Below are 15,000 nucleotides of genomic sequence, written 5' to 3'. Positions count from 1 at the left end.
ACACTGTTGCAGTTTCCTTGAGCAAGAAACTCACCCACACTTGCTTCTCTCGTCTCAGGAGTATAAATGAGTACCTGGTCATTGACTGGGGTGGACATGACCTCTGGCTTGGCAGCAACATCATGCAGCAGACGGGTACTTGTGGGCCTTGGTGTCCAGTCCCAGAGCTGCGCCACTGTCAGTGCCCCTGAATGACTCTGGCCAAGCTCCAGGTGGATTGTAGTGCTGGCCCCAAGACTCCACGTAGCGCATGGAGGCCCTGTCTCTAGAGGCAGGGGAGATATCTCCGCAACTGACCTCAAGGTCGACGTCGAAAGACGTGGAGGGCTTAACATTTGTCCATTTGTCCATTTTGTGTGTGTGTGTGTGTGTGTGTGTGTGTGTGTGTGTGTGTGTGTGTGTGTGTGTGCATGCGCACGTGCGTGCATGAGTGTGTTCACATATTCTCACATCTTCATGTTTGTTCTCTAACACATCAAACATGTTGTAGGTGGATAGAAATACTAAGTTTGTGTGTCAAACGCAGTCGAGTTCATCGCCAGCTTAGTCATCTCTCAAAACATCCCATCAGTCCGGATGACAAGCAACGATGCTACACTGTATGCTGAACTACATAAACACAACTTGTCAGACCACCATATGAGAGACTGTGGAATAGAGTATTTTCAGTTTTTATGTGTAAAAGTAATTAATTGTTATATGCACATATGGTCGTGCAGAATGAGAGTTTTTGTACACTGATATTAGAGTGCAGTACTACTGGTGTGTAGTATCTATAGATTAGCTGAAGAAGTACAATGACTGTGTACAGAGTACAGAGAGATGAGGACACTTGAGGCCAATATCAGGGAGTGCAGTAGCACTCCCTATGTAGGGATGCGAATTAATAAGTAATATCAATTTATTTATCTTAATAATAAGGTTCTTTAGGTCTATCTTCAAGTGTAGATCAGTACAGCATAATTGTGAAATCTTTAGGTAGTTTGTATACTGTTGAATTTTAGTATACGTACTTTCTAATCTAATTCTAGTCGTTTAATTAAAACAACTTTTAAATCTAAGACAACTGAATGCATATGGCATCATTTTGCAATATATACAGTGCACCAATTCTGTGAAATCAGTTGATAAGCATGTGCATATCTGATCATGCACTACTTCTGCAAATGTGCAGTTTCTGAAGCAAGACTGCACATAGAAACTTCTACTGGCCATGCTAGTCTTTTGAAAGAGTTTCAATAGTTAATATTAATATGTTGATCTATAATAGTTATGCATCTCACTTTAGCTGCAAAATGCTAATGAATTACAATGTATCCAAGTGGCTGGCAGAGATGGCACCTAATCAAGATGCTTTGATCTGATTCAAATTGTTTTCTATTGATGATATGAGTTGTTCTACGCAAATATTAATTAAGTTTGAAGGGAATTGAATGTACTTGTAATACCAGCTCCGATTTGCCGCTGATCACTACTTCTCCAACCATTTACTTTCTGCAGTAAACTGCACATACAAACTTAACTGATGTCACTGATCGTGTTAACGTTTTGAAATAGTTTCAATTATTTATATATGTATCTCTTTATTTAATATAATTAGTTGCAATTGGTTGCAAAATGCCAATAAATTCAAAGTCTTCACAAACAATAATTTATATCATTTCTATCAATAATTTATATAATATTTCTGTTGCTGGTATATATTGTTTAATTAAATAAATTGAGTTTTAGTATGCACATATCTAATCACCACTTGTGCAAATGTGTGTATACAAGAAATAACTTTTCATGCAAACTTCTACAGACCGTTATAGTTTTAAAAGGTAAAATATTTGATATTAATAATTTAACGCTACAACTTTACTAGTAGTATCTAGCTGCAATATACTGTATATGTGCTCTAAAATTTTTAGAACAGTAAAAATGCCAGTCTATCTGTATGAGCAATAGCATGTAAGTCTATACATCATACATTTGTCTTCACTACACATAGCTAGACTATACAGGCCATAATTGTTACAGTTTGAAAGTATAAATCAATGCTTGCATACATTCTTGGTAAGAACTTGGAATATCTTGCTGTTCTTAGACGTTCAGCATTTCTTGATGGCATCTGTTAACTCAAGAGTAACTAGAACAAGTCAAAAAACCATGTCGTTCAGTTAGATTCCATTAATTAACCTCTTCACACATGCCCAACCAACATTTCAGTAAAGTTGACAAAGATCTTGGGGTTCTACATGACAAGAAATTACGGAACAACTTGTGTAAACCAAGTGAGCTAAATCACAAAACAAACTAGAAATAAGTCAGTACAAGAATACAAACTAAAACTACCTTGTACCGTCTACATATACTACAAAATCAAGCCAAGATCTTGGCAGCTGCGGTGGTCTTCCAGGATCTTCCAAGATCTCGAGGTGTAAACACCCTGCTGGATGCGCAAAGACGAACAGACGACAGTTTGCTTCTGTATGTACTTTATACAGTAAGGAAATAGACTCTCCTTGTAACCATTGCCTAAAACAATATATATTTCTTGTGATTTCTTGACCACACCCTTAATGCATCCAATACTCTTGTACCGATTAGGAAAACAAACAAAACGTTTTTTATTATTATTGTTATTGTTATTATTATATTATTGTTGTTGTTGTTAAACATGACAAACCAAAAAAACACAACAACTTTATTGATATCATACTAAGAATAAGCCAACCATACTACAACCAATTTAAAAAGAAAATTACTATTATTATCATTATCATAACACCAAATATTTATCTCAACTCACAGCAGCAGAGAATCTATCAACTCCACTGCATTATTGCATCAAACAGCTCATGGCAGCAGCTCACATATGCCCAACATAATTAAACACTCAGTTCAGTAATGTACCTCAGTAACCTGGGTTAGTATGTAGAGTTAATAATAACACATAAACTTTCAAATGTTCAACAGATTAGACAATTCTATATTCATTCACTCAACTGCATTAAATTGTCAATTAATTAATTAAGCATGAAGGTACACACAAGAAATTTTATGCACATGCAGATCTAAACTAACTGCTACAACAGTATATTATAGCCTAAAACACAAGCAGAAGACTACAAACGAATTTCTATTCAAAATCACTGCATGCGGTAAACCAAAAATACCAAACTATTACTAAGGGTCTACACATTTGATTCTTCAAAAGCATCAAAAACATGTCTAGATACTCATTCCATACCTTTCACTGTCATAGCCTGCGGTACACGTCTATTCACACTAGATAATTATCTAGTGAATTAATTAATTATCTAGTGAATTAATTAATTATCTAGTGAGTTAATTAATTATCTAGTGAATTAATTAATTATCTAGTAAATTAATTAATTATCTAGTAAATTAATTAATTATCTAGTAAATTAATTAATTATCTAGTAAATTAATTAATTATCTAGTAAATTAATTAATTATCTAGTAAATTAATTAATTATCTAGTAAATTAATTAATTATCTAGTGATCGGAGAGTACAAGCCACGGCTAGATCGGGACAGTTTACAGCTGCAGGTTGTTGCGTAGACTACAAAGAAGCCTCTGAAGCCTGTACTACAAGCTTTAGCATGGCCAAAGGAACAGAAATAAATGTTTGACATGTAATACGCATGCGCTAAACAATTTCTAGGCGTCGGCAATTCTACCCCGCCCCGGAACAAATCCGCGGAAGAAGACAACGTAAAACAGCGTCTGGAAATCCGAGGGACAACATGTGCGCAAGCGTACGCTTGCGCATTTGATCAACCGGAACAAATCCGCGGCCGGAACAAATCCGCTGGTACACCTGATCTCTCAGAACTCATTTCAGAGATCTGGGACCCACGTAGCGCTCAACTTCAAACGTTCCTAATGGTAGCCAGACTATCACCGCTGACACTAAGCGCCTCAGAAGCCAGCTATCGGCAAGTAAAAAACCCGATTTATTCTTTCACATTTCCTTTTCACATTTTACTTTTGTCAGCCAGGCTAGCGCCTCACTCGAAGCAGCTACAACGACGAGAGTCACACCAAACGATTCGCTCTTGTCCGAAGAATTGCACTGACCCAACAGCTAGAAATGTGCAAAGTCACCTTATATCACTGCCATGCAATTCCATGTACTGCTTCCCACAACGCCATGTTGTTTCGGTCACGTGTGTACATGTGACGACCGTTTGGAAGGGTAGCTGCCACTTCCACCTGCTGCTACATGCTGCTTACAGTTGCGTGTAGTTGAACATGTACGACTATGTTCAACGGCGCGGCGTCCTGTCCGACTCTCTGTGCATGTAAGCGTGTATCTCTTTCGTGGAACCCAACGTAATGGGAGTTGTTTATAGATGCAATCAGTGTTATTACGTACATCAATCAGCTGCTACGTACATCCATCAGCTGCTACGTACTTCCGTGTATGCTGAGCATAACGTGGGAGTTGTTTAGAGATGCAATCAAAGATTGAAATCCCGGCCGAGCTGCACACGTTTACTAGAACTGTCATTTCCATTTCAAACTACACAAGTCTAAACAGACTATCATCCTGACACTAAGCGCCTCAGAAGCCAGCTATCGCAAGTAAAAACCCGATCCATTCTTTCACATTTCACTTTTTTGTCAGCCAGGCTAGAGGTCACTTGAAAAGAAATACCGTAGCTAAACTGGGATGTGCAGCGTCTAATTACAGCCTGGAATTCGTGGCCTAGGGTGGGAGAGGGAAGGGCGGGACAGAGAGTGCAACCTCCACGTTGTCTGTCTTGGGGTTTGAACATGAAAGTATTCTCACATGTTCAAAATGCTAAGCACTCCGTTTACTAAAACTGTCATTTCCATCTAAAAATGTATGAAACAAGTCCAAAAACATTTTGAGGAAATGATGGGTATGTGGATGGGTATGTACTTATGTCATTTATGCCCATCTCTTACATCACACTCTTTTTACCTATATCGCTTGCAGCAGTTGTGAATGTGATGTAGGAGATGGGCATAAATGACATAAGTACATACCCATCCCTACATACCCATCATTTTCTCAAAATGTTTTTGGACTTGTAATACAATGTACACATACACTGTATATATATAGCCTCGGCCTCCCAGACTCGTGTAGCGCCGATTTGAGGACGATTTTGAATCAGCGCTACACGGGTCTGGGAGGCCGAGGCTACAGTACATACCAGAGCCCTATATAAAGAGAGTTGCGACATAGGTGTTTGAGGTCACGTGACGCATGGGCGCCATTTTGACTCCAACTGCGCGTGTACGAGATCCGTGTTATTGACTGTTTTTGGTTTTTTCTTTGACTATCGAAGGTTGAGAGCAATGCCCGCCTGCTGTGCGTGGGGCTGTTCCAACAGACACGAGAAAGGGCATACCATGTACAGGTTTCCGCGCGATCCTGCCAGAAGAAAAGTATGGACAAATCGAGTCAGCCGAAAGAATTGGACTCCTACACTTTATTCTTACTTGTGTGACGTAAGAAGAACATTGTGTACAAGCATGTATGAAAATAATGTCAAAAAGAACGTCTTAGCAAACGTCTTAGGCCTGCTAGAGTGCTGTAGCTAGACTGTGTGCACAGGGTACAAGAATATAATTGATTGTTAGTTTCATGCGGCATTTTGGATGGTGCCGACAAGCTCGTATATCTGCAGTACACATTAGAACACTACACAGTTCGGTAAGGTTTGAACTTAGTGCTTGTTGGCTGCTCTCACGCTACCTGCAGTATACCTTTTGCGATTGTATATATATACCTATATATTTACTACCCACACTTGATACTAGTAAAATTACCGTAAGAAGCGCTTTGTAAATTTCTGTTTATTTCTTCAAGGCTCATTTTGATAGCTCTCAATTTGAGCAACACAGGAAAGATGGAAAGAAAAAACTGAAATGGAATGCAGTACCAACAATATTTCCCCACCGGAAAGTTGGCTCCAAGAATAGCAGAAAGTCTCGAAACAGCACAAAGGAAGAAGACTCTCTGAATGCTGGTGTCCAAGTAACAACAGATGTGCAAGATCACAGCTATGCTGCTGATGCTATGCAAGAAGACCATCTGTCACCTGATGAGGGTAATGGTCTGTATTGAGATATGTCATCTTGTTTGAAATAATCATGAATGCATGTTAGTTTGTGCATGCTCGTTCTAATCACATATTTCATTGGCATGCTGTACTTCTGCTAACATAATGAAGAAGCACTACAGTGCAAACCCTCCGCATGTCATAGCTATGCAGCTTGATTCGCGTCCACCATATTAAACGTACGGGACATTTATTTGGTCACGTCACGTGTTATGTCGTTGCGTAGCAGGTCATATGGTCGTAGATACAGTCGTATGGTCGTACATATGTATGTCACGTGACCTGACTGCACTACTATCCCTAGCGTTTCATGCGTCGGGTAATGAAAGGCAGCTGCAGGAGGCTTATTATAGTGGCAATGATCTAATGCAGAATGGTACATCTGATTTGCTTTGCTGACTGTGGGTCGGTTGATGTAGGGGCATATGCGAGTTCTGTTGATACACCCCAGAAGACAGATGACAGGGACCTTTCTCCATCAAAGAGTAGACTAAAACTATCTGAAAAGTGTAAGCAAATCAAGCAGCTTGAGATGCAGTTGTTATGGTCAAGAAGGAAAACAAAATCTCTTATGAAACAGAAAGCAGTGAAAGAGACAAAATTACAAAAATTGTTTCGTCAAGATCAACTACAAGCTCTCTCGCGGAAAAGTATGCGTGGAGTTCAATGGTCAGCAGTTACTGTTAGGAAGGCCTTGAAAGTGAGGTTTGCTTGTGGAGCATCTGGCTACCAGCTACTCTTGCAGCAGTCATACCCTTTGCCATCAGTTCGAACACTTCAGAGACGATTAAAAACGGTATCCTTTCGTCCTGGCATTTTAGATCAGGTGTTCAGCTACTTACAGCTGAAAGTGAAACAACTGTGTAAGGAAGAACAGGTGTGTTGCCTCACATTAGACGAAATGTCTATAAGTCCATGTGTGGAGTATGACCCCAGTAGTGGTCAACTGCTTGGCAATGTAAGTTTAGAAGGTCACAGTGGAGTCGCCACTCATGCTCTTGTGATCATGTTGGGTGGGGTGACATCTCGCTGGAAGCAAACCGTGGCCTACTATTTCACTGGAAACTCTTCTGATGGAACTGTCCTAAAACCAATCATACTAGAAATCATAGAAAAAGCTGCAAGCATTGGCTTGTATGTGATTGCTGTCACTAGTGACATGGGTAGTATGAATAGAGCCATGTGGAGATCTTTCGGCCTTAGGACTGGGCGACACTGTGGAACAGTTAACAAGATACCTCACCCACTGGATTCCCAAAAATCTTTGCATTTTCTTTCAGATGTTCCACATGTGATAAAAAATTTGAAGGCTGCTTTGGTCAATAGGAATGTTTTTACATTGCCAGAATCAATTGTAAGTGAACATAACCTTTCTTCCTGCAATGTGTCTATAGCCCCTGTCAAGGATCTTGCAGAATTTCAAGAATTGCAACCTTTGAAATTAGCTCCAAAGCTATCGTCCTCAACCCTTGCACCATCTCACTTCGAAAAAATGAAAGTTTCGAATGCTTTGAACTTCTTCAGCAATGCTGTTGCATCTGGACTGCACTATTTGGTGAAGGAGGAAGGTCGTTCTACAGACTATGTCAGCACTGCCTGGTTTATTGCAGTTTGCAACCATTGGTTCGACCTCATGTGTAGCAGACACCCAGTGTTGGCCTTAAGTAAATTGCACCCTTCTAAGCACAGGGAGGCTGTAAATTTCTTGAGGTCTGTGGTCACACTCTTCAAGTCTTTGAAGATTAATGGAAGAGAAAACTGGAAGCCTGTGCAAGCAGGTGTCATAATGGCAACAACTTCTGTGCTGGACATACAAGAGGAGTTGCTTGATAGTGGACATAAGTTTCTGCTGACTTCACGCCTCACTCAAGATTGTCTTGAGAACCTCTTTAGTGTAGTAAGGCTAAACAATCCTGTACCATCACCTGTGGCTTTCAAATGTGCACTAAAAATCATCAGCATTGCTCAGTTTATGAAACCTCTAGGTGGGAATCGTGGAAGCTATCAAGATGATGACACAGATTATGCTGTTGATTTCCTTTCCCAACCAATACAACTACCAATGAATCCTGATTCAGAGTTGATGGAAATCGAAATCTCAGAAGCCAAGTCTGTAGAGGAATTGACTAAAGCGGAGTGTAACAGTTTGTTTTATCTTGTGGGTTATTGTGTCCATAGTATTAAGAAAAATGAGGTAGTGTGTGATGCTTGCCTTGAGTATGTCTTAAGTTCAGCTCCAGATCATAGCAGTTTTACAACACTAACTAGTTTGAGAGAATTCAAGAAGGGCAGTCTTGAGCATGTTACAGGTCACACATTTGATATGATGTTGAAAGTAGAGCTAATGTTTTGAAGTATAGCAGAAGATACTTTGATGGCTACCAGAAATGTGAAAGAGGTTTTGATACGGATGGCTGAAGAACTCACTGATGACTGTGTGTATCCCACATGTCATAATATTAAGAGGAAACTGATAGCTAGATATTTCAATGTACGTCTGCACATTTTCTGCAAGGGAGTACAAAGGAAAAGGAAACAGAACTTGGAAACAACCAAAGTAGGAGGAGAACTGGGGAGTCGAAGCATGGCCATGAGAAAACTGATAACGAATGTGAAGTAGGAAGGATGTGAATTGTGTATACCATGTAGTTATGTAGAATGGAAGACATCACTCTACCTTTGTTTGAGATATTTGATTAATTAGTAAACGTTTTGTTGCTTTCATTACACCCTCTTGTATGTTTCAGTGTCTTTCTTCATCATGCATTCAAAACTATGTCCATACATTTATTCCTAGTCTATAGGAATGTATATCAGCAAACACATTTTGTACTTACATATACATCAATTAGCGTATTAATTAAATTACTGTACATTTCCTCAGGGACAACATTGTCAACAGGTAATGAAAATATACATGTCTTATTTATGTAGACATAGAGGGTCAATGGGCGGTTGGACCCTTCTATGTTTTTTGTATTACAGTTTTTATGTATCTAATTTTGTAATTTTCTGCTTTTATTTTCTAATTCTTAATTTTATTTTCAAAACAGTAATTTGAAAGACCTAATATGTTGAATTAAAAATTTAACATTTCAATTTAAAATTTAACTAAATATTTTTAAAAATTTAATATTAACGTTTGAGTTTTAATTAATTTTTATTTTTAAAATTGTTATTTTGTTTTTTCTCTTTTACTTTAAAGGGGTTGTTGTTGTTGCTGTTGTGGTGGTTGCTGCTGTTGTTGTTTCTTTTTAGGTTGCTCGGCGACTCGCCTAAATTTAAAATTTTATGGGCATAAAGAGTTTTTGTCATTTAGAGCAACTATTAATTTTTGCAGTGCAGTTTGTATAGACTTTTTTGTATACACACTATTGTATATTATATATATAGAGAGAGTATGATTACTGCTTAGAATTTATACTGCCTTTTGTAGTTTGCGTAGTCTCGCTTGATTATTTCTTTAACTGATTGATCGTTTCCAAAAGATTGTACGTCTCACTTTGCTCACAGATTTATCATTAGCCTAAGATACATGTTGCACAGTTAGGGTGACATGAACCGAATTCCGAGGCTAACGCGAGAGGTTCTGCAAGAATCCTTGGAAAGTGACGTTCCGATCGCCTAGTTCTCCTTCGAAGGTTTTCTGTTAGAGTGCATAGGGTGCGAGGAACAAATCTAGGGTGTAATGCGGTTTGTTGTAAGCTTCATATCTCTCAGCGACTACTTTCTGAAACCAGGACCAACGAGAAGCGATACGTACTGACGTTCAGTCGACCTCGATTTTACGCTACAAGTTTCTGCTTGAGTAGGGTAACAGCTCAGTCTAGTATGGAAACGTCATTTGTTTCATACGATTTTTTGCAGATTATTGTAGTTGCGCAGTTGGAGTCAAAATGGCGTCCAAAATACGGGTTGTCGCAACTCTCTTTATATAGGGCTCTGGTACATACCAGAGCCATATATATATATGGCTCTGGTACATACCTGATCATGAGTCGTCAACACTGTACTGTTGATTTCAATTTTAATTTTAATTTACATTGAAACTCGGCGTTTCCATTAACGTTTTTTGCAATAGCCGCGTCAATTGTGCACGTGGTGCAGCTTGCACGTGATCGACAGCTTGCACGTGATCGACAGCTTGCACGTGACACTTCGACGCGCCCTGTCTGTTGTCCTCCAAGGTTGTGCAGATCTCGCGTGTACAGTACACAATATGTCTCTGGATCTCTCACACTGACATGCATTTGAAGAGATTCGTCGTTGCGATTCTATTTCTCAGTAGTGTTACCTTCATCATCGTATGGCAACACTACCCAACGTCTCAACGGCTAAAAATCAAGAACAAACGAGAGAAATCAGAGAAACGCCCAACACCAGAGGAAACCAGCAACTCTCAATCGAACGAGAATCAACATGTAGAGCAAGTGGGGAAGAGGAAAGTACAAAGTAAGGGAGCATTTAATAGTTCGCTTGTTCTAAACGCATTTCAGTCATTCCGTGTGGACGACTAGAGTGTCAGTTACAGTCATCTTTGTCGGCGTGTAGTCGATTACAGTAGCGTGCAGTACCTAGCAGCAGTCGATTGCGTTGACGTAGAGGCGTAAGACGCATTGCAGCTTTTACTGGGAATCTGTGTACGCGGTAAGGCGTATGAAGGACAAACTAGAGTGCCATTTCTGATCTGCCATTTCATCGCTACGCTCCCTAGCTATAGCGTAGCTGCAATTTCGTATCAATGCTCGACAGCCGCCTAGAATCGCAATGTCGACAAGTACAGAGGCTAGAACAACGTCAAATTTCAATAGTAGAGTACAGTACGTATCTAGTAAAGTGTTGATGGCAGCGCATTCGGGGCTGCAATCCACACTGCGAGGCTACATCAATTCTGTATGGGTGAGAGGGTCAAACGACGTTTGAGTGAATTGAAAAGCGGACAACGGCAGACATTGTGTAATCAAGCAGGTTGCCGTGAGACCACTCAAAGGAAATATGATTTTTTGGCTCAGAGGGAGGGGAGGGGAGGGAGGGGAGGGAGGGGAGGGGAGGGGAGGGAGGGGAGGGGAGGGGAGGGGAGGGGAGGGGAGGGGAGGGGAGGGAGGGGAGGGGAGGGGAGGGGAGGGGAGGGAGGGGAGGGAGGGGAGGGGAGGGGAGGGGAGGGAGGGGAGGGGAGGGGAGGGGAGGGGAGGGGAGGGGAGGGGAGGGGAGGGGAGGGGAGGGGAGGGGAGGGGAGGGGAGGGGAAGGGAAGCAATCCACACTGCGTCTGAGGCGAGGCCAGGTGATGGCAGTCCTAGTCAAATCATGCAGAACTAAAAGAGCTAACAATCTCATACATCTCATGGTACTAAAGGCATGTTGACTGTAGGTACTGAAAAAATTTGAGTGCATGACGTCACTTCCGCATTCTAATAGTGACTAGAACTCCTGGCTTGCGACCAAGATTTCTGAACTTGTGACCAGGGATGCGTAAATTGTACTGTAGGAAAAACACTGCAGAGGCGTAGCTACAATCCAGGCACACGAGGCAGTAGCCTCGAACTTTCAGACCAGAGAGCTCACTAAAGGTAAAAATGGGCGTGGTGATTCGCGTGTGCTAACGTGCGTTGTATGACTAGTTCCATTTTGTGATATGGCTAACATCAATTCTACAGTCTCTTACGAGGTAACAAGCAGTCATAGTTTCTTTGTTGATAGTTGATCAATTTGGTGTGTAGCACAAACTTGTGTTTTACGATTATGTTTATCTTGGTTTTCCTGTCGACGTAAAGTAAATAACACCACGCCCACATTCTTGATTTTTGTCCACAGTTAATATTAACTTGCCTCGGATAAAAATAAGACCAATATACAACAACCTATCTTACAGTCATTAATATTCATATACCACCTGACCCCATCCCCCTAGTCAGTTTCTATGGTAGTTTCCAGATTGCTTAAAATTTACTTGGTCACGTGGTCATAGACATGAAATAACAATCTGCTACTGAATTCCTTCAAAACATTTTAAATTTGCTGTGAAGTTGATTCAAATTTGTTGTAATTTTTTTCAGATTCTACACGAAGCAGACCTCACATTCTGTTTATCGTAGCTGACGACATGGGCTGGCATGATGTCGGTTACCATGGCAGCGAGATACACACACCACAATTGGACAAGCTGGCACGTGAAGGCAATCACAAACAAATTGTATTATTTCCTATCCTATACTGTCACGTGACTTTGTGCACAGGACTTATTCTAAATCGCAGTTATGTTCATCCCAGCTGTTCTCCCACCAGAAGTGCTTTTCTATCCGGTCGTCTACCTTACCGCATAGGAATGCAACGACGAGTTATACCGTTTGATCGGTCGTACGGCCTACCACTGAATGTAACTACGATTGCTCAGCAGCTTAAATCTGCTGGATATTCTACTCACATTGTGGGCAAATGGCATCAAGGTTTTTGCAATGTTGCATACACGCCAACTGAAAGAGGATTTGATACTCATTTTGGGTTTTACGTTGGATCCGAGCATTACTTTACACACAAAGTGTCACAGAAACTGAAAGATGGGCGGATGGTTGACGGTTTTGATTTTCGTAACAACAGCAAGGTTGTGTGGAACATGAAAGACGTCTACTCCACACATGCATTTGCTGATGAAACAAAACGAATCGTTTCTCAGCATAACTCAGGCAAACCACTTTTCATCTATCTTCCGTTTCAGGCTGTCCACGGTCCACTGGAAGTGCCTAGACAATATCTGAAACAATATGGAAATATTCTTGATAGAGACAGACGAGTTTATGCTGGCATGATGACGGCTATGGATACGGCAATAGGAAAAGTAATAGCGGCATTTAAAACGAGAAATTTCTGGGAGAACACGTTGACGGTGTTCACAGTAAGTAGCAATGTTCACACACACACACACACACACACACACACACACACACACACAGTGACACACACACACACACACACACACACACACACACACACACACACACACACACACACAGTGACACACACACAGTGACACACACACACACACACACACACACACACACACACACACACACACACACACACACACACACACACAACACACGAGTAACATTTTTCTTTACTGTGTTAGACAGACAATGGTGGACATAATAGACGTGGAGCTAACAATTACCCACTACGGGGTATCAAAGGTTCAGTATGGGAAGGAGGCACGAGAGGTGCCGCTTTCGTTCACGGCACTATGCTTCACAATGCAGGACAAGTGAGCAACGAGTTGATCCATGATGTCGATTGGTATCCCACATTCATGGAAGCGGCCGGAATGAAGAGTATAGAAAGTGAAATCGATGGCATTAGCATGTGGAAGATGCTGTCACAAGGAGAGAGGAGCAGACGACAGGAAATAGTGTATAGAATTGATAACACCTCACCCATAGGAATGGCAAGCATTCGTATCAATCAGTGGAAACTTATTGCATCGGGTGACTCCAAAATTCCATGGTGGCTCTCCATATCTGGTGACAATGCGGTCGTATTGAGTGAGAAGGATGTAAGAGAGGAGCCACCTCGAGTGAATGTAGCATATCTTTTCGATGTGGATGCTGACCCAACAGAAAGGATCAATTTAGCGCGAGAGAGGAGAGACATTTTGGAAATGATGAAGGCACGTTTGGCACAACTCATGCCGTCATACGTTGATCCGTTGTATAACTTACACGGACGCACAACAAAATGTGACCCAGCAAACTTTGGGGGCGTGTGGAGTCCTGGATGGTGTTGAGAGTTTTAAGATTTCTGCTGTTATTGCTATGTTTGTGCTGTTTTTAGTTGCGTTGTGTGTGTGTGTGTGTGTGTGTGTGTGTGTGTGTGTGTGTGTGTGTGTGTGTGTGTGTGTGTGTGGTGTGTGTGTGTGCGTGTGTGCGTGTGCGTGTGCGTGTGTGTGTGTGCGCGTGTGTGTGTGTGTGTGTGTGTGTGTGTGTGTGCGCGTGTGTGTGTGTGTGTGTGTGTGCGCGCGCGTGTGTGTGTGTGTGTGTGTGTGTGAATACATTGATTGTATCAATCAGTCATCATTCATTTACTTTAATACCAAAACGCCAACGTAGATAATCGAAAATTGAGCATTAGCCTTAAGCCTCGCGTAGCCAGACTCTTCCACCGCGTCACAGCTGTATGGCGCGATGAGAGAGGGTCTGGCTACGGGAGACTTATATTGTAACGCGCGTTACATACGTCTACTGCAAACACGTCCTATTCTATGCAATGCTTTCCTAGCCACTTGTCACCAAGTCATCAATGACTACAGTGTCATGTGACACACACACCTACGTCATGTAGTCTACACGCATGCGTAAGTTATTACTGTTTGAATCCAATGCCCGGATGTCCATTCAAATGACTAACTTTGTCGGCTCTGTTGTTCGCCTGTTCTTAGAAGAGGGACAATTCGAGGGCACCGTCGTGTCTGTAGATGCAAATTCTAAGAAGTTAACTTTAGAAAAAGGTCGCTTTGGTTTCCCTCCATCGTTTCTGACCTTCACTCTTTCTAAATTGTGTCGTAGTGGTCAACTGTGCGACGGGACAGAGACTTTATGGCCTCCAGAGGTATTATGGACGGGAGATAAAGCAAGGTAATGAAAAGTGGTGTTGATCATTTATTTCCATCTTTGTGATTCAAACTGTGAGCAGCACAGAGAACTCATTGTTATTAATGAAATTGTTAAATTATTAATATTATTAATATTACTATCTTTACGTTATTACTAATGCTACTAACATATTATTTACATTATCAATTTATAATTAGTTAATACGTTAAGTCGTTAAGAGATATCGTGTTTACAGACAGACAGACAGACTGTATTAGTGTTGATGTTTACAATAAATGTTCTTTAACAGAC

General features: G+C 41.0%; 4 protein-coding genes across 7 annotated transcripts in view; 3 read left to right on the top strand and 1 right to left on the bottom strand.

Moving 5' to 3' along the window:
• The window catches only part of LOC134189662 (FERM, ARHGEF and pleckstrin domain-containing protein 2-like), an 18,817-nt gene extending 18,076 nt beyond the window's left edge, over window positions 1-741 (top strand). For all 4 annotated transcript variants that reach the window (XM_062658008.1, XM_062658010.1, XM_062658009.1 and 1 more), the window contains one exon: window positions 491-741. In XM_062658008.1, coding sequence (XP_062513992.1) covers window positions 491-608 — 118 coding nt within the window. In that variant the 3' untranslated portion in view covers window positions 609-741. The remainder of the gene's footprint in view (window positions 1-490) is intronic.
• A 1,081-nt stretch (window positions 742-1,822) lies between these two features.
• Window positions 1,823-4,143, bottom strand: LOC134190237 (uncharacterized). The gene is made up of 4 exons (XM_062658672.1): window positions 4,118-4,143; window positions 2,338-2,520; window positions 2,205-2,281; window positions 1,823-2,131 (listed from the first exon to the last, which is right to left on the bottom strand). Exons 1-4 carry the CDS (start codon window positions 4,141-4,143, stop codon window positions 2,094-2,096), a joined length of 324 nt encoding a protein of 107 aa, XP_062514656.1. The 3' UTR covers window positions 1,823-2,093.
• A 6,131-nt stretch (window positions 4,144-10,274) lies between these two features.
• LOC134190235 (arylsulfatase B-like) lies at window positions 10,275-14,216 on the top strand. The gene is made up of 4 exons (XM_062658671.1): window positions 10,275-10,560; window positions 12,163-12,282; window positions 12,343-12,998; window positions 13,233-14,216. Exons 1-4 carry the CDS (start codon window positions 10,353-10,355, stop codon window positions 13,881-13,883), a joined length of 1,635 nt encoding a protein of 544 aa, XP_062514655.1. The 5' UTR covers window positions 10,275-10,352; the 3' UTR covers window positions 13,884-14,216.
• A 267-nt stretch (window positions 14,217-14,483) lies between these two features.
• Window positions 14,484-15,000, top strand: part of LOC134189744 (piRNA biogenesis protein EXD1-like) — a 4,074-nt gene continuing 3,557 nt past the window's right edge. Inside the window, exons 1-2 of the mRNA XM_062658111.1 lie at window positions 14,484-14,603; window positions 14,662-14,730. Of these exons, the coding sequence (XP_062514095.1) occupies window positions 14,495-14,603; window positions 14,662-14,730 (178 nt within the window). The 5' untranslated portion in view covers window positions 14,484-14,494. The remainder of the gene's footprint in view (window positions 14,604-14,661; window positions 14,731-15,000) is intronic.

The sequence above is a fragment of the Corticium candelabrum genome, chromosome 14 (genome assembly GCF_963422355.1).
Source record: "Corticium candelabrum chromosome 14, ooCorCand1.1, whole genome shotgun sequence".
NCBI lineage: Eukaryota > Metazoa > Porifera > Homoscleromorpha > Homosclerophorida > Plakinidae > Corticium > Corticium candelabrum.
The sequence above is the reverse complement of the archived record's forward strand: the minus strand, read 5'-3'. Positions and strand labels throughout refer to the sequence as shown.

Bases quoted from the DNA above. Each gene is read 5' to 3' on its own strand.
- LOC134190237 (XM_062658672.1), bottom strand. From the start codon at position 4,143: ATGGAATTGCATGGCAGTGATATAAG. The intron at 2,521-4,117 runs GTGACTTTGCAC...ATATTGTTTTAG, and splicing joins TTGCATGGCAGTGATATAAG to GCAATGGTTACAAGGAGAGT. The intron at 2,132-2,204 runs GTTGGTTGGGCA...GACTTGTTCTAG, and splicing joins TTTGTCAACTTTACTGAAAT to TTACTCTTGAGTTAACAGAT.
- LOC134190235 (XM_062658671.1), top strand. From the start codon at position 10,353: ATGCATTTGAAGAGATTCGTCGTTGCGATTCTATTTCTCAGTAGTGTT. The intron at 12,283-12,342 runs GCAATCACAAAC...CTTTGTGCACAG, and splicing joins GGACAAGCTGGCACGTGAAG to GACTTATTCTAAATCGCAGT. The intron at 12,999-13,232 runs GTAAGTAGCAAT...TTACTGTGTTAG, and splicing joins ACACGTTGACGGTGTTCACA to ACAGACAATGGTGGACATAA.